General features: G+C 57.0%; 1 protein-coding gene across 3 annotated transcripts; it reads left to right on the forward strand.

Moving 5' to 3' along the window:
* The first annotated feature begins 697 nt into the window (after positions 1-697).
* EWSR1 (EWS RNA binding protein 1) lies at positions 698-22,616 on the forward strand. Of its 3 annotated transcripts, none has more exons than XM_030500368.2 (17): positions 698-800; positions 3,731-3,767; positions 3,976-4,027; positions 5,756-5,879; positions 10,571-10,757; positions 12,433-12,600; positions 13,309-13,523; positions 14,475-14,655; positions 17,290-17,327; positions 17,839-17,871; positions 18,480-18,598; positions 19,115-19,244; positions 19,794-19,916; positions 20,017-20,167; positions 20,251-20,348; positions 21,140-21,425; positions 22,231-22,616. In XM_030500368.2, the coding sequence occupies exons 1-17, from the start codon at positions 788-790 to the stop codon at positions 22,268-22,270; spliced, it is 1,995 nt and encodes a 664-aa protein (XP_030356228.1). In that variant the 5' UTR covers positions 698-787; the 3' UTR covers positions 22,271-22,616. The 3 variants fall into 3 exon arrangements, with proteins under 3 accessions (XP_030356228.1, XP_030356229.1, XP_030356230.1); XM_030500369.2 differs by having other exon boundaries at positions 17,293-17,327; positions 22,231-22,610; XM_030500370.2 differs by lacking the exon at positions 17,290-17,327 and having other exon boundaries at positions 14,475-14,624; positions 22,231-22,610.
* The last annotated feature ends 35 nt before the right edge of the window (positions 22,617-22,651 follow it).

Consider the following 22,651-nt stretch of genomic DNA (forward strand, 5'->3'; position numbering starts at 1 on the left):
GGGCCACTGGGGGGCACTGGGGAGCACTGGGGGGGCACTGGGGTGGCACTGAGGGGCACTGGGAGGCACTAGGGGGGCACTGAGAGCACTGGGGGGTACTGGGTGGCACTGGGGGGCCACTGGGGGGCACTGGGGAGCACTGGGGGGCGCTGGGGGGCACTGGGGGGCGCTGGGGGGGCACTGGGTGGCACTGGAGGGGCGCTGGGGGGGCACTGGGGAGCACTGGGGGGCACTGGGGGAGCGCTGGGGGGCACTGATGGCACTGGGTGGCACTGGGGGGGCACTGGGAAGCACTGGGGGGCAATGGGGGGCAATGGGGGGCACTGGTGACGTCACTCGCAGCCCGTGACGCCACCCGCTGCTGCGTGACGTCAGGAGGACCCCGCGATGACATCACGCCGCCGTCGCTCCGCCCCCCCCTCGCTCCCCTCCCACCCCGAACGGCTCTTGCGCGACGGTCCCTAACGGCCGCGGGCCGTACCATCCGCCACGCCGCGGGGGGGTGTGGTGTGAGGGGCAGCACCCAGCGCCGCGGCAGAACCGCCGCCTCGGGCACCCACCGCAGCGGCACGGGGAGCACCCGGCTCCAGCGGAGAGCCCTGGGGTCTGCGGGGCGAGGCCTCGCTGCTCGGCCTCCCGCAGCTCTGCCCCCGTGTGTGTTTGTGTGTGTGTGTCCCCCGCTTCCCTTTGCCGTGGTAAGTGCCACGGGGCCGGGCCGCGCCTGCGCAGCGCGGGGCGGCGGCGGCGGCCGGACGTTGGGAGCGCGGAGGAGGAGGAAGGCGACAAAATGGCGTCGACGGGTGAGCGGGGCCGGGGGCAGCCTCGAACCCGCGGCCCCGGCGCCCGCGTTGCCCTTCCCCGGGGTCCGCCGCGGGCTCCGTGAGCGCTGCGGCGCCGGGGGCTGGCCGGGGCCGGGCGCCGCGGGGCGTCAGGGCGGGAGCGGCGGGGAGGGCGCAGAGCGGGGGCTCCCCGGGGCTTGGGGCGCGGGAGGGGCTGCGGGGCTGCCGCGGGGGGAACGCGTCCCGGGTGTGCGGGGCTGGGGCTGCGGATGGGGAGGGTGGAGGGGAGTAACCCGAACTCCCGGGCGGAGGCGGGGATGGGGGTCCCAGAGCCCGCTGCGGTGCTTGGGAAGGGGCTGCCTGCCCGGGGCTGCTCCCGCGCGGTGCCATTGTGCGCCCGAGCCTCGTGGGGCGGGAGCGGGAACGTTGCGCTTCCCATTGGGAATAAAGGGTCGGGGGGGCTGGACGGGCCGTGGTCCCGATGGACCCGCGTGTGCAGCACATGGGGTTAAACCGTCCCGGGGGGCGGCTGCAGCCGGGCAGGGCCTGAGCGGGGATGTGCTGGTGCTGAGCCCCTCGTTACAGAGAGACATTGAGGTGCTGGAGCGGGGCCAGAGAAGGGCCCCAGAGCTGGTGCAGGGCCTGGAGCACAAGTGTGATGAGGAACGGCTGAGGGACCTGGGGGGGGTTAGTCTGGAGAAGAGAAGGCTCAGAGGGGACCTTATCGCTCTCTGCAAATGCCTGACAGGAGGATGGAGCCAGGAGGGGGCTGGTCTCTGCTCCCAAGGAACAAGGGATGGGACAAGAGGAAACGGCCTCAAGCTGCACCAGAGCAGGTTTAGATGGAGCTGAGGAACAATTCCTTCCCCAGAGGGTGCTCAGGCATTGGAACAGGCTGCCCAGGGCAGTGCTGGAGTCACCGGCCCTGCAAGTGTTCCCAAACCTCAGTGCCATGGGTTAGTGGTGGCCTTGGCAGTGCTGGGGAATGGTTGGACTGGATGAGCTTGAAGGGCTTTTCCAGCCTGATCCTATGGGCGTTGAGCTGAAGACCAGCAGCAGAGAGTGGTTGGGGTCTGTGCCATGGGGGGTCCATGCTCAGCAGCCTCCCGTGTTCTTAAGAGCTTGGAGGACTCTGGTAACCCAATGGGGGGCAGAAAGTGGGGGTTCAGTGGGGAGTACTGAGGTCGTGGTGGCTGGAGGGGGAACAGGCTGGGAAAGGGGAGGCAGGGGGAGAGGTGTGAGGGGGAATCTGGAGTGTTGATGGGAATGGATTTAAACAGCAGAGACTGAGATGAGCTCTGAGGCAGAAGCTCTTCCCTGTGAGGGTGCTGAGGTGCTGGCACAGGGTGCCCAGAGAAGCTGTGGCTGCCCCATCCCTGGCAGTGTTCAAGGCCAGGTTGGACACAGGGGCTTGGAGCAACCTGCTCTAGTGGAAGGTGTCCCTGCCCATGGCAGGGGGTTGGAGCTGGAGGAGCTTTAAGGTCCCTTCAACCCAAACCATTCCATGGTTCTATGAATGGGTTTTAGCACTCGGGGTTGGGCAGAGCTTGGAGCTGTGTGTGGACTGAAAGAAAACAACCCAGAGAGCAGCACCCCCGAGCTCAACAAGTGAGTGTTTCAGTGCTAAACATGACAGCCTGCAAGGGAGGCAAGAATAGTGCCAGGGGAGTTCACCAGCTTGTGCTGTGCCTTTGGGATGTGGAATCCTTCACTTTGGTTTGGTGTGTGTGGTGTTCTGGGGTGTTCCTCGGGCTCTGGTTTGGATCCCTGCACCCTGGTGTAAGGGCAGAGTAATCCAGACCTGCCCAAATGACCACCAGAGGCTGGGCACTTAGTGCCTTGTTGCCAGGGTCTGAGCTCCAGCAGCAGCAGAGGGAAAGGGAAAGAGGGGAATTGGGATGGAGGGAAAGCAGGAAGCTCACATTGAAGGTGAGGAGGAGGAGGAGAAGCTTTATTAGGGATGAATCCTTAAGCAACAGGAGGTTGTGGGGTGTCAGTGACCACCAGGGTGGTCAAAGTGACTCCTGGTGCTGTCCCCCTCGGTTGTGAGCAGGCATCCACGTGGTCCCCACAGCCTGGGGGTGAGTGGAGGCTGTCGGATGCCATCGGGGGCTCCCCACATCCATAACCCTCGCTTTCCTCACGGGATCAGTGCACCCCGAGGTGTGACTGTGACAGAGACACCAAACCCCTTCCTGTGTCTGCCTGAGGAAAGCTCCAACATCCACCTTCTGCCTCCAGCTCCATCGTGGCCTGAGCTGCAATGATGCGAGTGAGGTGTGGGCTCCTTCCTGATCCCCTTCCATGGGACTTCTGTGGTCCTGGGGGAGCTGGGATCTGGCTGGAATGGTCTGGATTCATCCGTGGCTGGAGGTGTTTGGAGTTGTTGGTGATCTGGAGGGAAAACGTACTTTTAGGAGCTGTCATCATGTCAAACCCAACCTCGTAATTGCCATGTGGACCCGTGTTCCTTTCCCACCAGCAAAGCACTTCAGCAGAGATGGCTCTGTTGGAGTGTTCAGCAGGATTTGGGGTTTTGGGGAGGGAATTCCAGGGAGAAGAGCTAGAACTTGGCACCCATTCGGTGGTGTCCTCGCAAGCCGGGGGGGAGCGTGGTGGCTTCTGCAACCGGGGGCCCTTTGCACCCAGGAGAGGGGGTTGTGTTTTGTTCCAGAACAGAGCACCCTCCTGCCCCCCTTTGGGTGCCATCCAGGGTGGCAGTTAAACTAAAGCAGGGTCATTTGAGATCAAAGCTGCTGCAAACAGCAGTGAGCAACGGGGGGAAGAGAGGTTTCGCTGCATTTACCTTGCCCTCTGTGCAAAGTGGCTTTCCAGGTTTATAGCAGCTCTGTCCGAGCTGCAGGAGGAAATTCCAGCTGCTTGTGCTCTTATTGCTGCTCATTTTAAGCCTTTGTCAAGCTTTTTATTCCCCTTTCTTCTTTCTCTTGTAGATTATAGCACCTATAGCCAAGCTGCAGCTCAGCAGGGGTGAGTAGCATTCCCGTCTTTTCTCTGCTTGGAAATGATGGGCTATAAGCATGTAATAATTGCAGTTTAGGCTTAACTCAGGTGTGTTTGGCAATCCTTTAGCTCTTAGATTCATAAGATTTCGGCAGAAACCATGGGAATACATGAAAATCACCTTGGGATGTGTTTTGTGTGGCTCAGAAATGATGTGTCTCAATTGATTTTACAGCTACAGCGCGTACGCACCTCAGCCAGCTCAAGGCTACGCACAGAGCACCCAGGTAAAGCACGGGAGGGCTTTGTAAGGGCCCTGAGCCATCATTCTGCCTGTAACCTCCGTGGAACCAGCAGCATCTGTCAGGAAAAGTTGGCTTGTGGCTTCCCAAAGGGCTTCCTTAGAGTGAAAACAGCCTCAGCATCAGTCTTGGCGCTCCCCGCTGTGTGCACGCAGCCTAAGGGGGTTAGAAAAGGCTCATTCTCAACACGGGGGCCACCACCGTGTTGCTGGGTGTTTACTCAGTGCTGTAGGAGAGAAAAACCCTACAGAAAAGGGGGAAATAGCATTTGGGACATTGCAGGAGGAGCAGGAATAGGCTTTCCTGCAGGTATTGTTGCTAAGAGTATTAATACTCAGGGCTGCAGAGCGAGGGTGATGTGTAAGGGGTGAATTAAACCAGGCTTATGTTTAATCTTTAGAGCCCAAGGGGCTAAAAGCACGTTTGGATGCACGCTCCAAGTGTGTTTTGTTGTTCCTGCAGGGTGGAAAGCCCTGTGCCAAACCCACCCGAGTTAGGGCAGGAGGACAGGTTCAGTCGGGACATTTGGCTCAGCTTAAAGCTGACACTGACTTTGGAGTGAGGGTTTTGGGGCAGAACCATTGCTACCGGTTGGAGGTTACACAGGCCAAGTGCAGCAGAGCGGCACATGTAAGAGCAGGAGGTTTCAACTCCATCCTCTAGTGGGAGACTAAACCAGCCCAGCTCAGCTGTGGACAAATCCTATGGGAGGCTCCCAATGTTTCCTGCCTCTGGGTGACACGAGCTTCTACAGGCAGGGACATGCTCCGTCTAATCAGTGCTTTCTGCTCTTGAGTTGAGGGAGGCTGCCTGGAGTAACACTTTGATCCCAAAGCTTTTCAGTTCCAGGCTCTTAGAGGAGTCAGGAAATCCCTTTGGGAATCTGGGTGTTAGGGCTGGTTTTGTGTCACTTCTGGAGCTAGAACTAGAGTTTCACCCCAAAGCAAAATGCTGGCAGCACGAGGCTGTTGGGAGTTGGCTGGTCCATGGCACGGGGCTGAGGTAGCTCTGGAGCTGCTAAAACTGCAGCACGAGCAGCCCTGGGCTAATCCAGTACAGATCCAATGGGATCACCGTGGCTGCAGCCATCCTTTAGTGATGGTCCAGAGCTGAAAGGAGCTCCCGAGCTCACCCTCACTGGGTGCAAAGGCAGCGGGGTGGGAGCAGTGGTCACAGGGATGGTTTGTGATGGCAAATCCTGGGATGCTCCCGCTGATCCCATCCTCAGGTCCCTTCACAAACTCCCATTCTCCAACCTAGCAGCTGGTGGACATGAAGAATATTCAGAACAACCTCACTGAGAGCTTAAAGAGGTTCCTTCTAGTGAACACTGAAGGGCTTTGGCACTGAGGTGACTTGTTTTACCTCCTCCAGTTCTGCCCCCTGAGCAGCCCCACTCCCGTGCTTCAGTTTAGCCTTGGGTGGTACCTGTGGGTGCTGATGGGTGCCCAGGCAGTCTGGAGGAGCTGGGTGCTTTCATGCTTTAGACAGAGCAGAGATGTGGTGGGACAACAGCAGAGGCTGCCCCTCTGGTCCTGGCCTTGAGAAGCTGCCTTTGTAACCTGCTTGAGCAGGCTTTCCCCCACAGCCCTGCTGTGGCTCTGGTCGCTCTCAGTGCCTCAGGTAACCCAGCTCCCCGGCTCTGGCCGTGTCTCTGCACCCCCAACGAGTCTCTTGTGTTGAGGAGTTAACTCTGTGTCATCTCTGGAGCAGACCTATGGGCAGCAGAGCTATGGAACCTATGGACAACCCACGGACGTCAGCTACTCCCAGCCCCAGACCACCGCGACGTACGGGCAGACGGCCTACGCCACGTCCTACGGGCAGCCCCCCGCCGGTAAGAGCCCCCCCGGGCCCGCGAGGCTGGGCCTAACCCTGGCCACAGAGCAGAGCTCAGGTGTGCATTGGGGAACTCCAGCCCAAACCGTGCCCTGCTGTGCAAAGCGCTTCCAACCTCGAGCCAAGGGCGCTTTACAGTGATGGGAAGGTGGGTGCTGCCTGGTTTCTGTTCAGGCCAGGTTTTGGGTGCTGGTTTGTGCTGGAACTAAGCTGGGAGCAATCCTGGCTGCAGTGCTGTGCTTAGAGCAGAGCAACCAAAAGCTGTGTGGAGCGTGGGCTCTTGGGAAGCAGTGTCCTCAGTGCTTGGGGTGGTGAAAACCCCATCAGGGGGCATGGTGGGGGCTGTTCTGTTAGTGTAACCCTCTGCTTTCTGCCTCGTGCTTCCCACTGCGGAAGGGACCAGGACCAGAACAGAAATGCTGGTTCATCCTGTGTCCACTTGTGGGGTTAACCCTTTACTCAGATTCCCAGTGCAGCCACATGTTGATAGGACAAGGGGGAATGGGTTCAAACTGAAAAAGGGGAGGATTAGGTTGGATATAAGGAAGCTCTTCCCTGTGAGGGTGCTGAGGCGCTGGCACAGGGTGCCCAGAGAAGCTGTGGCTGCCCCATCCCTGGCAGTGTTCAAGGCCAGGTTGGACACAGGGGCTTGGAGCAACCTGCTCTAGTGGAAGGTGTCCCTGCCCGTGGCAGGGGTTGGAACTGGAGGAGCTTTAAGGTCCCTTCAACCCAAACCAGGCTGGGGTTCTGGGATTCTGTGTTTGTTAATGCCCTGTAACCTGTTCCCAACTGGAGAAACTATTGAGCTGTGGCTCAGTTCTGGTAGACTTGGACTGAACATTCAAACTCCAGTGGTCCAAATTGAGAAGGAAACCACATTTCCCTGTAAGTAACACTTTGGGTGCTGTTTGCTGCAGATTCAGCCTTTGCCATGAGACATTTTAAGTGCCTGTTAGAGCAGGAGCTGCCTTATCTGCTTCCCAAAGCAAGGGAATGCTAGGACGGGCAGTGTGGTATCTGGCCACAGGAGCCATTGAAGAATGCTTCACAAGGAAGAGGTGGAGAGAAAGTGTTAATTCACTGTCTCTCCACTCTACAGCACTGCAAATATTTAAGGTCTTTACATGGATCAGGAAGATTGGTGGCTGCAGTTAGGAACGGGACCCAGAACCCTCCAGCCAGCAGCTCCGTGGGTCATCTCCAGGGGATTTTTCCTTTCATTTAAAAGCGTATGGACATAACCTGGCAGGATTTATAGATTGCCAAAATTCCTTTCTTAGGAATGTTTGAGCCCTTTAATCCTTACTACAGGCTCCAGTCCTGCAGGGCTCCCAGGAGGCTGCGCTGCTGCTGCTGTGGCTTGTCCCTTAAGAGTGTATTTGCTAAGCTGGGATTTCCAGGAGGGGAGTCATGGAATCCCAGCCTGGTTTGGGGTGAAGGGACTTTAAAGCTCCTCCAGCTCCAACCCCTGCCACGGGCAGGGACACCTTCCACTAGAGCAGGTTGCTCCAAGCCCCTGTGTCCAACCTGGCCTTGAACACTGCCAGGGATGGGGCAGCCACAGCTCCTCTGCTGCTGTGACTCTCCAGGCTGAGCTCCAGGTTGGGTTTATTCCTCCTGCCCCTTGGGGAGCCCGAGCTGTGCAAACACTGGCAGTGCTCAGAGCCCTCCTCCCTCGCTGGTCTCTGCCTCTCATGCTGAATAAAGCCTGAAGTGTTGCCTGGAGCATCCAGCCTGCCCTGAGAGACGTGCCAGTTTTCCACTTGAATCCCAGTTTCCTTTCCCTGGGCATTGCCTTGCTGTGGCAATGCTGCGATGGCTCCAAAGCAAAATGCCTTTTCCGGTCCAAACAGCCTGGTTTTGGGGTAAGATGCTGTTGTGGTCAGGGCAGTTCAAACCCTGAGCACATCCACCCCATCCGGCCCTGGGCTCCTCCTGGGCTGCCCAAGGGGTGAGTTACCAGCCAGGTCATGCTGCTTCCCAACCTGGGCCTGCAGGAGAAGGTGTCTTGGAGTCACCTCATCCTTTGGTATGGAGAAGAGGGGTTCAGGAGCCTCCAGACACCAAGTGGATTGGGGGATTTATGGGCACCATTGGATCTGTGATGGTGGGTTGCTCTTTCATCACTGTGGTGTATCAGCAGGAATTCCAGGAGTAAAGCAAGAGCTGCTGTTGGTGGTGGTGTTCTAACCATGTTGTTTGGGGGCAAAGGCATCATTTCAAGTGTTCAAATAGGGATCTCCTGTACGTAGCATCCCAGCTCCTCACTGGCACAAGCTCTGTGCCACACAGCACCAGCTCTTCAGGCACACAGCCCCTGAGGGCACCTTTAAATGCTGCTTCCATCAGGGAGAAGCCTGCAGAAACTGAAGCCTGTTCGTTTCCGCGTACACCTCGCTCTGAATGCAGCATTTCCAGTTGATATTCCCTGAGGACCACATCCTGCAAGCTTCCCCTCCTCCTGAAGGATTCCTAAGCTTTGATAAGGGTTTTCCTTGCAGGCTTGGATACTTTGAGTGGAAAGGAGCCACGTAGCTGGAGGCCTCAAGCAGGTTATCCAAGTTCTTCCCTGCAGACTCCCCATCTCTCTTGCTGCCTGGTGGAGGGAGGAGAGACAAGTGTCATGTAAATGCCCCCCTCAAAAACACACCTCTGGAGGGTTTTCACAGGACCCAAACTCGGTGTTGACTGAGGATGCATCCCAGCAGGATGTTAAATCACTCACTGCCTGTCCCCTGGTACAAACCGTTCCCTCTGGGCGCACACACACACAAAGGGAAAGCTCCATCTCGAGCTGAAGCACTGAAAGTCAGGATGATTGTTCCAAGTGGTCACAAAACCCTCCTTTGCTTGCTGGGAGAGGTTGGTGGTGCCCATAACAGTGCTGAGAATGGGCTCCAGGCACGGGGGGACCAGCCTGAGGCTGCAGGTCCGGGCAGAGCAGCCCGGGGCAGGGCTGTGGCTCCAGCAGCACTTAGGCAGGCTGTACTTATGCAAACAAGAGCCTTTTTTAGCCTGTGGTCAGGCTGCAGCTGGTTAAAATAAGGATTCATTTAAGTTGTGGTGTCGCTGCTCTCTGATGAGATGCTGTGGTGGCTCCCAGTGAAGTGGTTGGGCTGTTTCACTTCGTCCGAGGCTCCAAATCACACTCATTCTGTCCTCCTCAGCATCATCCCGTTCAGCAACACTCAGAACAGGGCTTTGCTCTCAGAGAACCCCTCAGCAGAAAGGAACACTGACCCTGGAACAGGTTACAGTGGTTCATGCACGTTGTTTGCCAGTGGGAGACCAGCTTGATGTGGCCAGGGTGGCAGCCCTGTGCTGGGAGTCCAGGAGGAGGCTGGTGCTGTGAGGAGCGTGGTGGCAGCAGGTTTCAGGCTGGTTATTGCAGGTGACAGGAGGGGACAGGTTTGTGTCACCTTGGAGCCCCCCTTTTCCAAGAGCAGCACTATGGGACAGAAAGCTGAAGTTTGGGGTTTCTGTAGGTGCAAACTTCCTCCTCTCACTTCCCTTCCTCTTCCCTGGGGATTCCGAGCACCCTTGGGAAGGTTTGCAGCAGGACAGTGGGATGTGGAAGTCCTGAGGGCGCTTGATATTCCGCTGGAACTCCCTTTGCTTTGCAAATGAGGGAGTTGAACTAGAAACCACAGCACAATTTGCCTGAAATGGTGCCGAATTAGAGGAAGAGCCTGGCACACGTGTCCCGTCGTGGTTAAAACCAGGTGGAGAAGCTGTCACCTTCGTTGTACCTTAGGTCACATGGGTAAGACCCAGACACTGAGCTCTTTGGCAGTTGATCTGTGTTTGTAGTAAGGCAGCTTTCACGGGGGATATTTGGTTGCTATTTTGATACCAGCTATTGATATTGATTTTTCTCATGGAAGTCTCCAGGAAAAGCCACCTGCAAGGCTCTGGACTATCCAAAGGCTCCGTGTTCATAGCAGGGGACAGGTCACCCTCGTGACAAGCCAAACGAGATGACACAGTGCTGGAAACACTCGTTTAAATCGAGCTGCTTTGGGATGTTGGGTGTTGTAAAATTAGGCTGAAATAAAGGTGTGAGCTCAAAGCTTTTTACCTAAACCAAGCAAATTCGAAGAGAAGCAAAGGTACATAAACCACTGGGTGATCTTTCTGACCTTTCTCTTAAGTTAAAGCAAGTGTAAAGTGTTGTCTTTCGTTTCCAGAGTGAGTGATTTAAAAGAAGACTTCCTAAACGCCTCACAAAGACTTTCTCAAGCCAGGCTGGTGCTGTTTTATGCTTCTGTTTCTCAAATAAAGTCAAAAGGATGGGGCTGCACTTCTCAAACTCTCTCACTTCAGAGCTTTGTAGCCTTCCCATGTTCAGAAGCCTCAGTGCGCCCTGTGTGTGCTGTATTACAGTGGCCGTGGGCTTCCCTAGCTGTGCTCAAACCCCCTTGGGATGCTGGTTGAAACCTGGCTTCCAGAAAGCTCCTGGGAGCATGGTTTTGGGTGCTGAGGGTGTTGCTGGGGCTGTGGGATGAGGCTTCCCAGGGCAGGGGGTTCTCCAAGGAGAGGTGTGGGTCAGCTCATCGCTGTCAGCTCATCTGCGATGTTCCTGCAGCGGTAAAACCGATGGTGGACCCGAGCTGTGATGAGCCCTCGGCAGAAGCAGCGTGGTTTGGAGTCACCAAGCCGGTGTGAGTGTTGGGCCGTTGTCTGTTGCAGGTTACAGCACCCCGACTGCCCCCCCAGCGTACAGCCAGCCTGTGCAGGGGTACGGCACAGCCCCCTACGACACCAACACCGCGACGGTTACCACCACCCAGGCTTCCTACGCAGCACCCTCTGCCTACGGCACCCAGTCCGCCTACCCGGCCTACGGGCAGCAGCCACCAGCGGCTGCTCCCACAAGGTAATACCCATCTTCTCATGGAATAACAGGAGGATTTGGGTTGGAAGGGACCTTAAAGCTCCTCCAGCTCCAACCCCTGCCACGGGCAGGGACACCTTCCACTAGAGCAGGTTGCTCCAAGCCCCTGTGTCCAACCTGGCCTTGAACACTGCCAGGGATGGGGCAGCCACAGCTTCTCTGGGCACCCTGTGCCAGCGCCTCAGCACCCTCACAGGGAAGAGCTTCTGCCTTGTATCCAATCTTATTCTCCCCTGTTTCAGTTTGAACCCATCACCCCTTGTCCTATCACTCCAGTCCCTGATGAAGGTTCCTCTCCTGCATCCTTGTAGCCCCCTTCAGACACTGGAAGCTGCTCTGAGGTCTCCAGCAGCTTCTCTTCTCCAGCCCCAATGTTCTCAGCCTGTCTCCACACAGAAGCTGCTCCAGCCCCTGCTCATCCTCGTGGCCTCCTCCGGACTTGCTCCAACAGCTCCATGTCCTATGCTGGGGACACCAGCAGTGCACACTGTGCTGCAGGTGGGGTCTTTACCTTCCTCCGAGGCTGTTTGCTCTCAAGGACACGGCACAGGCTGAGTCAGAACCTGCTGCTTTTCCTTTCTGTGCCTGTCGGTGCTTGAGCTCCGCTCCTGATGCAGTTGGAGGGCCGGGGGAAGCAGCGTGGGTTGGTTCTGCTCCTGCACAGTGAGTCAGGGCTGTCACTGGGAGATGAGCAGAGCAGCACAGCAGCAAAAACGGGCTCTTGGCTCACGGCGTAGGACAGAAACCGGAGCAGTGCGATCCCACCAGAGGGTCAGGCAGGATGCCGCTCCGCACTGGCGCTTCTGGAGTCAGGCACGTGCTGGAGGCAGTTTCCTTTTTAAACCTCTTGTGTCTGGGCACTGGCAGTATTATATTTAGTTTAATTGTTTGCTCAGGATATGAAGGATTGAGGCTGCATCATGGAAACTTGCTTAGTAAGGAGGAAAACCACTTTAGTCATGTACCTGATGGCAGCCACTCCAGTTAGCAGGGCTGCATCTGTCGGATTACACTTGAAGGCTCAATCCTGACATCTAAAAGACATTTGGCCCAGCTTTTACAACTCTTTTTACTCACTCTATTAAACACTTAGAGGTTATAGCAGGATGGGACAAATACAAAAGGAGACATTCAAATCGCGTGCAAAGTGTTCTCTATTTTCAGGCCTTGAGAGTTAATATTAAACATAGAATCATGGTTTGGGTAGAAAAAGACCTTTAAGGGTCTCCTAGTCCAGCCCCTGACATCCTTTTCATTCCATCAATAATGCATGTGGGGCAATATCTGCTTGTGCTGGATTCCAGACTGAACAGAGGTGGTTGACAAGGGTCTGTAGGGACAGGCCAAGGGGAATGGCTTTAACCTGCCAGAGGGGAGATTGAGATGAGCTCTGAGGCAGAAGCTCTTCCCTGTGAGGGTGCTGAGGCGCTGGCACAGGGTGCCCAGAGAAGCTGTGGCTGCCCCATCCCTGGCAGTGTTCAAGGCCAGGTTGGACACAGGGGCTTGGAGCAACCTGCTCTAGTGGAAGGTGTCCCTGCCTGTGGCAGGGGTTGGAACTGGAGGAGCTTTAAGGTCCCTTCAACCCAAACCAGTCTTATTCTGTGATTGAAGTGACAACGTTTCTGGCTGCTTTTGAGCTCCTTGTTTCTCTCCCCAGACCCCAGGATGGCAGCAAACCAGCAGACACCAGCCAACCCCCATCGAGTACAACCGGCTACAGCCAGCCCAGCCTGGGCTACGGGCAGAGCAACTACAGCTACCCCCAGGTGCCTGCCACCTACCCCATGCAGCCGGTCACCGCGCCGCCCTCCTACCCCCCGACCAGGTAACTCAGCTGAGCCTCGTGCTGCTGCGGGGGAAATGGGGCAGCTTGGGCAAGAGGGCTTTGAAACAAGCACATCGGAAAGGTTTGGTGTGCTGGGAGTTGGGAGGGGGGTTCTTCTTGGGGTACTTGTTGTTGCAGGGAAGATGAGTGAGTGCGTACGTGTCCCTGCATACACCTCCAGTGGCAAGGTGAAAGGATGGCTAATGTTTGTAAGAGGTTTCCTGGTTAGGGAGTACGTTACAGCCACCTTCTGCTGCCTCCTTGCACATCCAGCTTTGCCAAGGAGCTCACCCTCTTCCCCTCAAGAGTCTGTACTATGCTGGTGCTGGCTTCCAAAGTGTATCACTAGAAACTCTCAGCTCAGGGGCTGGTTTAGTGCCCATCAGCTGAAGATGTTTCAGTGCCAGGGCAGAAGAGGAGCCTTTTACCTGCCTTGCTGCTGATTTTCTTGCCCTGGCCCTTCTGCCTCTTTCTCGAGGCATGACTAAATGGTGACAGGCCACAAGGCTCTTGCCTTTAGCAGGCTCCTATCTTGATTTTGCCTCCTGGCACCAGCCCGGCCTCTGCAGGGTGACTTCACCTGTTTTAAATGGTTTACAACACCACATATGGCTTATAATTGCCTTACACTCTGGTGTGAGCCACTCCTGTGGCCTGATACACATTGCCAGGGAGCTGGCTCATTGTTGCAATGCTTTTGTCTTCCAGCTATTCCTCCACGCAGCCGAGCAGTTACGATCAGAGCACTTACTCCCAGCAGAGCACCTACGGGCAGCAGAGCACCTATGGACAACAGACAAGCTATGGCCAGCAAAGCAGCTATGGGCAGCAGCCCCCACCGACCAGTTATCCCCCCCCGAGCGGGTCCTACAGCCAGGCCCCCAGCCAGTACAGCCAGCAGAGCAGCAGTTATGGCCAACAGAGTGAGTGGTTGGGGAGCAGAGGGTCTCCTCTTGCCCTTGCAGTGTGGGCTGGCTCCGAAGGAGGCTCAGTTTGGGTCTAAAGCTTGGAGCTGGGTTGAAGGGAAAAGCCCCCAACACCAGAGGGACATGGAGCTGCTGGAGCGAGGCCAGAGGAGGCCCTGGAGCTGCTGCGAGGGCTGGAGCAGCTCTGCTCTGGAGCCAGGCTGAGAGAGCTGGGCTGGGGCAGCCTGGAGAAGAGAAGGCTCCTGAAGGGGAGATCTTAGAGCAGCTCCAGTGCCTGAAGGGGCTCCAGGAAACCTGGAGAGGGGCTTTGGACAAGGGCCTGTAGGGACAGGCCAAGGGGAATGGCTTTAACCTGCCAGAGGGGAGATTGAGATGAGCTCTGAGGCAGAAGCTCTTCCCTGTGAGGGTGCTGAGGCGCTGGCACAGAGTGCCCAGAGAAGCTGTGGCTGCCCCATCCCTGGCAGTGTTCAAGGCCAGGTTAGACACAGGGGCTTGGAGCAACCTGCTCTAGTGGAAGGTGTCCTTGCCCGTGGCAGGGGTTGGAACTGGAGGAGCTTTAAGGTCCCTTCAACCCAAACCAGTGTCTGATTCTGTGGACCATACTGTTGTGGGTTCCCCCTTCCTCCCTGAGGAGCAGTGTCCCACCGCAGCACCCCTCAGCTGCAGGGGTGTTTGCCAAGCACAGGAGCACCAAAACCTGCTGTGTGTGGGCTGGGTGAGATGTGGTGTAAGCGCTTCTGGGTGGCAGTTCTGCAGGGGTGGGACAGGTAGGGCCCAGCACCAGGCTTGGTTCCACACTGGAAAGCAGCACAGCTTTTCCTTCAGTGAACACTGGGATGAGTGCTGGAGCAGTGATCGCTGTGATGATGCTCTGGCGCTGGAGGCAGGTCAGAGAGCTTAGCAAGGGGACAGGCAGCTCCCTAATGTGTTTGTTCCAACCTTCCTCAGGCTCATTCCGTCAGGACCACCAGGGCAGCATGAGTGTCTATGGACAGGATTCCGGAGGCTTTTCAGGCTCGGGAGAGACCCGGAATCTGAGCGGCCCCGATGGCCGGGGCAGGGGACGAGGGGGATATGAGCGAGGAGGCATGAGCAGAGGTGGGCGGGGAGGAGGACGCGGTGGAATGGGGTAAGAGCAAATCTTTTCTCCTTTTGTCTACTTCTGGTTTTACCCATAGGCTTTGAAACGGAAAGAAGGGACTGAAAGGTTGACATTCCCAAGTGTATTTCCATGGGGAACACCTCTGTAGCATTGAACACCCATGGAAGTATTATCCTAAGGGGGAATAGGGAGCAGGATCTGTTTGGTTTTTGTCCTGCAGCTGGTTGGGCCCCAGGTTGGTGGAGGGGGTGGAATTAAGGGAATTGCTAAACCTGGAACTTTCAGCTCCCTTCGTGCTCGTGCAGAGGTGAGGCCCTCTGCGGGGTTGGGCAGTAACTCCGGATCGAACACACACAAACCCCCCTGTGCCTCGGGAGTGGGAATGTCGGCAGCCTCGTGCCGGCCTCAGCCATGGCACGTGGAGCAGCGTGTGCCTGGGGCAGGTCCAAGCCATGACTCTTGAGTGGCCACAGCACTTAGAGCTTGCTTGGAGCGGGAAGCAAGACCCCCCCCCCGAGAACATAAAGAGCTCCCCCTTGGAGCCTTCAGGTGCTCTAAATCAGTTTGGCCATTTCAACTGATGGCAAAACCTGGTTTGGTAACCCCTGTCCGTGGTGTTCTGGTAGAGGTGAGGAAAGAGGGCTAAGCCCAAAGGCTCCTAAGAGAAGGAAGCTGTAGCTTTGTGTGTGTTCCATCCCTTGGGACCGTCGGGCAGAGCTATGCAGAGTGTCCCTAGGTGCACGCTGGGCCGTGCAGCGCCGGCCTCCTGCATAGGCAACTTCTCCTGGTGCTTTATGGCCTGGTGGCAAGCAGAGTTTGGCAACTGAGAGTCCCACTCTGCATAGCTCTGTCACAATGAAGTGGCATGAAATCTTTATCGGAGAAATACAACTCCCAGTGCGTGGAAATGGCAGATCCAAAAAGCCTGGCTTGTGTGGGACGCATCTGGCTTCAATTGGCTCGAGTGGAACGAGGGTTCCCTGGTTCTGCATAAAGATTTCACCCATGCTCTACTGATCACTAATGGTTGGAAGTAGATGTAGACACTCGAAATGTCTATCATCACATCTTCAAATTTCTAGCCCCTTCGGAGCCGCTCATGCCAAAGGTTTTGTCAGCTTGATTCCGTGCCCTAATCTGAGCTTACACTGAGCACGGAGCCATGGCCCACCTGAGTAGACCCTTGCCAAGGGCTCCCCAGCTTTATGGACGTAGACTTTGGTGCTGTCCATAGGCAAGGTGGCCCTTCCTAGGAACACCAAGGGGTGGGTAGGGGAACTCGGCCCTCCTTAGCATGCTGTGGTGATGGATTTCAGTGTCTCCTGCAGGTAAGGAGCTCAATGTTCTTAACGTGCCCTTTTCTTTTTTCATTGACTCAATTATTTTCTATTTTCATTGGCTGTTAAACATGGAAACTTTTTAACATGCTTTGTCGCATTTATATGCTACAGGTTACAAAGTGAGAGCCTTGTATACACACTTCAATACTTAAAAAGTACCCGTACTCAGTACTCAGCCGGCAGCATAATGAAAAGTGGGACTAGACACGGTGTCCATATGGAGAGGAAAAAAATATACATAGGAGTATTTCTTACCCCAATGTATTCATTGTATAAATGGAATCCTTCTGTAATGTTTTTTATTTTCGGTAACTGCATCCTTGTTGTTTGGTAATAAAGCCAGAGGAGGTGTACTCTAGAATTGTGTAACGTTAACAAGTGTAAAGCATTGTGTTTAACACGAGAGCCGTGACGTAAATGGTGTGTGCTCGAAGGAGCAGAGCTGCATGCAACACCTTGAATCTCTGTATTGACAACTCTTTCCTTCCCCAGTATTAGAGGTGCAATACTTGCTAGAAAACAGGCAGTGCTCTCCCTCCTCCGCTCCTCAACTTCCAAACAGCCTTCTCTGCCTCTCCCAACGCGAGGGAGAAGCAGCCAAATCCTTCCCAGGTGCCATCTGCCCAATTGCCCAGCGCTTGGAAGCGCTCTTAAGCTGTGGAGGCTTCAGCCACGGCTTTCCCTTTGCACCGAAAGGCGGTGTGTGTCCACAAAGCTGCACCCCAGGCCCCCGAGCCCCCGCTGTAATGCTGTAAGTTCTCCCTCCCACTTGTTAAACTGAGTGCTGTAAAGGGTGCTGTGCCCAGGGGCTGGGGCAATGTCAGCTGAACTGTGTTGTAGGCATCGCGTGTGGTTGTCTCCTACCTGTTGAACTGTTAATGTCAGGGCCGCGCGGGCTCAGCGCGCTGCGAGGGGCTGAGGGTGCACCTTTGTGTACACACCGAGGGGAGGGAGCTGCCCAGCCCACCCCCCCCATCCACCCCTCCATTCCTCTCGGGGCCAAAAGCTGATCTCCAACCTCTCTAAAGCATGGTTCTTTTTGAGCTGTGAGTATTGCACTGCTAATACCCCCTGCAAGTAACGCAAAGGGTTCCGCCAAGCCAAGTGGTGTCTCAAACCACACAAGGTTGCCTTATACGTAAAGGAAAATTGAGCGAGCTGCCCTGAAGAAAGGCCTAGTGCCGAGATGAGAGACAGACAGACAGATGCATTGTTTGGAGATGTTTAGCCAGTGCCCTTCTTCCCCAGTGAGCCGCAGAGGCTCAGAGCGGTCCTGGCTTTGTAAAGGGAAAGGCCTTCATTTCTTCGTTTATCCCCCCAGCAGCGCTGGAGAGCGAGGTGGCTTCAATAAGCCTGGTGGTAAGTTTTTGAGCATTACAATGGATAGTGTTTAATAAAGCAAAAAAAAAAATAACAAATTGCGAGTCAGTTTGTAGCACAAAGTGTTAATTGTTATTCGTTTCAAGTGGTTTAAAATGCCCTATGCCACGGGCACTGCCGGCAGTAACTGCGCTTACAGGACACAGGGTAACGTGGAGGAATTGAGCAACCACTTGTGTAATGTGGGGAGGCGCAAAATTAATTGCATTTGATAACTATTATATAAAAGTAACTTTAATTACAACCGATTGGCCTGGTGAAGCAGTAAAACAAGCCAGTGTCATAGTGGTTAATGGTTGGAAAGCTGCTCAGACCAGCAGGCGGCCGGGCCGAGAGGGTGCGTTGCTGCTCGTTCTGCAGTGCAGGTCAAGCTGAGTTTAACCAGCGCCATCGCACGGTGGTTTTACGTAGCTAGTGTTGTGTGTGTCGGTTCTGCAGCCCCCAAGGCCTGCACTAACACGCCTTCTTATGATTCTTTCCCCACTGGCAGGACACATGGAAGAAGGACCGGACCTTGATTTAGGTAATCACCAACCCATTGCTCTGTGCCCGTTCCCTGCTCCAGATGAGGGTGGCAGCTACAGGAGGGCTCCTTCCAGCCGTTTTTGAGTCCCAGCTCATCAGGCTGATGGAAAACCACGTCTGTTTGTGAGACACGAGAACTGGGAGGGGGTTCGGGGGTGCTGCTCTGTGCCTGGGTCAGCACAAACCCTGTTCCCAGCAGGCTTAGCCTGGAGCTGCCCGTGCTCACGCAGCAGCCTCCCCTTGTGCCATTCCAGCCCGTTGCCACGCAGCTCTTCCCTTCCTGTTGCACAGGCATGTCTGGAAGTGCTGTGTCAGCCTGGCAGGGTCAGCACGGGGTGGACATCCGGGTGTGGGAGCCCAGAGGACACGGAGCAATTCCTCATCCTCATCTCCATGTGTCCCGTTAGCGCTGAGCGGTTTAATCCCGTGGTCTCGGGCTCTTACCCACCTTCCTGCATGGGGAATGTGGGGTAGAGTCACTGCTCCCAGTGCCTGGGCTTCCGTGTCACCTCCTGAGCACGCTCCTTGGGAGCAAAGCTGCAGCTCCACGCTGAAAAGCACTTTGGAATGTTGTATCCCACAATAACGCCCTGAATTCCCTCCTAGGCCCCCCCATGGATCCAGACGAGGACTCGGACAACAGTTCCGTGTACGTGCAGGGACTCAATGATAACGTGACCCTGGAGGATCTGACAGACTTCTTCAAGCAGTGTGGTGTTGTGAAGGTGAGGGGCACGCGTGTGTCCTGCAGGGAGGGAGACACAGGGATCACTCCTCTCCTGGAGCACGGAGCTCATCCCCCTGCAGCCCTTCGCTCCCGGGGCAGCACAATGACCACAGCCAGCGTTAACCACCAGCTCCTGCCTCCCCAAAGAGCCTCTGAAGGATTCATCCTTCAAGAGCGTGATCAGGCTGTGGAGGAAGCACGGATCTGCTGCTGGGGGGGACATGAGGGCTCAGGGTGGTGGAGATTGAGGAGGAGAACGTGGGGAGGCTGCAGCTCGGCTCCTGCAGGGCCAAGGTGCACATGGGAGAGGTCCTTTGGGAGCGTTCTGGAGCGGTTCCTCCCTTGGCTGGGTTAGCTGGGCAGTAGCTGCTGCTCCTGCTGAGCCAAAGGGGCCTTTCTTGTGCCCAAGTCACCAAGCTGAGGGTTGGTTGAGTTGAAAGCAGGACAGAGGAGAGCAAATCCCCGCTCGGTTTATGGTGAGAGGTGGCTTGAGGTGACGTGTGTCCCCTGCTAGATGAACAAGAGGACCGGGCAGCCCATGATACACCTCTACATGGACAAGGAGACGGGCAAACCCAAAGGAGATGCCACCATATCTTATGATGACCCGTCCACTGCCAAGACAGCCGTGGAGTGGTTTGATGGTGAGTGTCAGGGGGATGTTTTGGGGTGGAATCACTTTGTTTGCCATCTTGGAGCTAAATCCTTGTCCAGCCAAAGGCAGCATAAAATCGTAGAGTGAACCAGGTTGGAAAAGCCCTTTAAGCTCATCAAGTCCAACTGTTCCCAGCACCACCAAGGCCACCACTGACCCAGGTTTGGGAACACTTGCAGGGCCGGTGACTCCAGCCCTGCCCTGGGCAGCCTGTTCTAATGCCTGAGCACCCTCTGGGGAAGGAATTGTTCCTCAGCTCCATCTAAACCTGCCCTGGTGCAGCTTGAGGCCGTTTCCTCAAGCACTTGTGTCCTCGGGGTGTGGAGGATCAGCAGGGGTTCAGGGCCAGCTTTAGGTGGTCGAGCTTTGGTCTAAGAAGCTCCTGGGTGTACCTGGGCAGCGAATGTGGTGCTTGGGTTGTGCTGGCACCTCCTCCTGCACCAGCTCACGCCTCGGTGCAGCCGCGGGTGGCACCGGGGCCCACGGGGGAGCCGGGGCCCGCAGCAGTGATGCTCTGACCTCCTCCTCCTCCTCCCAGGGAAGGATTTCCAGGGCAGCAAGCTCAAAGTGACGCTGGCGCGGAAGAAGGGCCCGATGAACAGCCTGCGGAGCGGGATGCCGCCCCGGGAGCAGCGCGGAATGCCGCCCCCCCTGCGCGGAGGTAACGGCCCCAGAGCACCCTGCTGGGGGGGGGGAGCAACACCCATGGGTGCTCCCTGTCCTCCAGCCGGTCCCACGGCACCAATGAACCCTCCTCGCAGGTCCAGGGGGGCCGAGCGGCCCCATGGGGCGGATGGGAGGCCGAGGTGGAGACCGGGGCGGCTTCTCCTCCCGAGGACCCCGAGGATCCAGGGGGAACCCGTCCGGAGGGAGCGTCCAGCACCGAGCTGGCGACTGGCAGTGTCCCAACCCGTGAGTATCCCTGGGGCTCCCGAGCACCCCGGAATGCTCCCGGAGCGCCCTCCCGCTCCCTGCTCACCGCTGCTTGTCCCCAGGGGCTGCGGGAACCAGAACTTCGCCTGGCGAACGGAGTGCAACCAGTGCAAGGCTCCCAAGCCCGAGGGCTTCCTGCCACCACCATTCCCACCTCCAGGTGCGTGTGTGCGGTGGGCACAGCCCTGATCCTGGGTTGTGCTCCTCCGGGAGCGGCTCTTCCCGGAGCTGCTGCAGCTCCATCCCTCTGAGCTGTGACACGGAGGCTGGGGCTGATGGGCTCTCAGTTCCTCATGTGCTTCCCAGTGCTTCCTCTGCTGCCAGTGCCCCTCCTTGGGGCTCTTCCTTGAGGTTCCTCTTTGGGTCTCTTCCTTTGAGGCTCTTCCTTGGGGCTCCTCCGTGAGGGTGTTCTTGGGGTTCCTCCTTGAGGCTCCTCTTTGAGGCTCTTCCTTGGGGTTCCTCCTTGAGGCTCTTCCATGGGTCTCTTCCTTCGGGTTCCTCCTTGGGGCTCCTCCTTAGCTCTCCTCTTTGGGTTCCTCCTTGAGGCTCTTCCTTGGGGCTCCTCTTTGAGGCTCCTCCTTTGGGTTCCTTCTAGGGGCTCCTCCTTGGCTCTCCTCTTTGGGGTTCCTCCTTGAGGCTCTTCCATGGGTCTCTTCCTTTGGGTTCCTCCTTGGGGCTTCTCCTTCGCTCTCCTCTTTGGGGTTCCTTCCTTGAGGCTCCTCTTTGGTGTTTCTCCTTGGGGCTCCTTCTCAGGGCTCCCCCTCAGGGCTCCCCCTTGGCCCTGGTTTCAGCACTTGCCTTCCCCAGAGCCGCGCTCCCCCTTTGTTGGGAAGTCCCCTTCCTGCGCTCCCCTTGCCTTCCCCGGCATTCCCAGCAGCGCCCAGCCCTTCCCTTGCTTCCAGTGCCAGAGCGGGGCTGGTTCTGCCCTCTGAGGCTCTCCCTGTCCCGCAGGCGGTGACCGCGGCCGGGGCGGCCCCGGGGGGATGCGCGGCGGGCGCGGCGGCGGCGGCCTCATGGAGCGCGGCGGCCCCGGAGGCATGTTCCGAGGCGGCCGCGGCGGCGACCGGGGCGGCTTCCGCGGCGGCCGGGGCATGGACCGAGGCGGCTACGGAGGAGGCGGCCGCCGCGGCGGAGGAGGAGGAGGAGGAGGACCCGGGGGGCCCCCGGGCCCGCTCATGGAGCCCATGGGAGGCGGCGGCCGAGGCGGGCGGCGCGGAGGGCCAGGGAAGATGGACAAGTGCGTACGGGGAGGGATGGGGACGGCTTGGGTACCGGGGAGGGGGGACAGGGCACACCGGGGCCCTGCCGGGTTTGGGTGTTCAGTGGGTGTTGGTGTTCAATGGGTATTGGGTGTTCAGTGGGTGCTCAATGGGTGTTGGGTTGTTCAGTGGGTGCTCAATGGGTTGTTGGTGTTCAATGGGTGTTGGGTGTTCAGTGGGTGCTCAATGGGTGTTGGGTTGTTCAATGGGTATTCAGTGGGTGTTCAGTGGGTGTTGGGCATTCAGTGGCTGGTCAATGGGTGTTCAATGAGTGTTGGGTGTTCAGTAGGTGTTGAGTGTTCAGTGGGTGCTCAGTGAGTGTTCAATGGCTGGTGGGTGTTCAGTGGGTGTTGGGTGTTCAGTTGGGTGTTCAGTGGGTGCTCAATGGGTGTTGGGTGCTCAGTGGGTGCTCAGTGGGTGTTCAATGGCTGATGGGTGTTCAATGAGTGTTAAATGGGTGTTGGGTGTTCAGTGGGTGTTCAATGGCTGGTGGGTGTTCAGTGGATATTGGGTGTTCAGTGGGTGTTCAATGGGCGTTCAATGGCTGGTGGGTGCTCAGTGGGTGTTCAGTGGCTGGTGGGTGCTCAATGGCTGGTGGGTGCTCAGTGGGTGTTCAATGGGTGTTCAATGGCTGGTGGGTGCTCAGTGGGTGTTGAGTGTTTGGTGGGTGCTCAGTGGGTGTTCAGTGGCTGGTGGGTGCTCAATGGGTGTGTGTTGGGTGTTCAGTGGGGATCCTGTGGCCAGCAGGACTGATCCACCCTTCCCCTGTGTCTCCATCTCCAGGGGTGAACACCGCCAGGAGCGCCGGGACCGGCCCTACTAACCCCCCCCCGCCCCCCCATCCCCCCATCCCCGGAGCTGCGTTTCCTACCAGATTTATTTTTTAAAGCAGAAATGAAACGGGAAACAAGGAAAAAGTTTTACATTTCTAATTCCATATTTATAACGTTGGCCACGAACGCGCCGGAGCAAAATCACCTCCAGTGACCCCCGCGGGCGCGCGACCACTTCTTGTGGCGGTTGGTTCCTTTTCCCTTCCCCCCCCCCCGGCCCCCCCCATTTTCCCATTCCCTGCTCCCGGTTGTCGCCGGCGCCGCGCCGCTCTTCCCGGTTGTGATGGTTGATTTTTTTATGCCGATCCAATAAAATTCCCGCTGTTTGTATCCGCACCGGACGCGGTTCTGGAGCGGGGGGGGGGGGGTGT

The sequence above is a fragment of the Strigops habroptila genome, chromosome 11 (genome assembly GCF_004027225.2).
Source record: "Strigops habroptila isolate Jane chromosome 11, bStrHab1.2.pri, whole genome shotgun sequence".
In the NCBI taxonomy this organism is placed as follows: domain Eukaryota; kingdom Metazoa; phylum Chordata; class Aves; order Psittaciformes; family Psittacidae; genus Strigops; species Strigops habroptila.

Bases quoted from the DNA above. Each gene is read 5' to 3' on its own strand.
- EWSR1 (XM_030500368.2), top strand. The intron at 4,028-5,755 runs GTAAAGCACGGG...TCTCTGGAGCAG, and splicing joins GCTACGCACAGAGCACCCAG to ACCTATGGGCAGCAGAGCTA. The intron at 18,599-19,114 runs GTGAGGGGCACG...GTCCCCTGCTAG, and splicing joins AGCAGTGTGGTGTTGTGAAG to ATGAACAAGAGGACCGGGCA.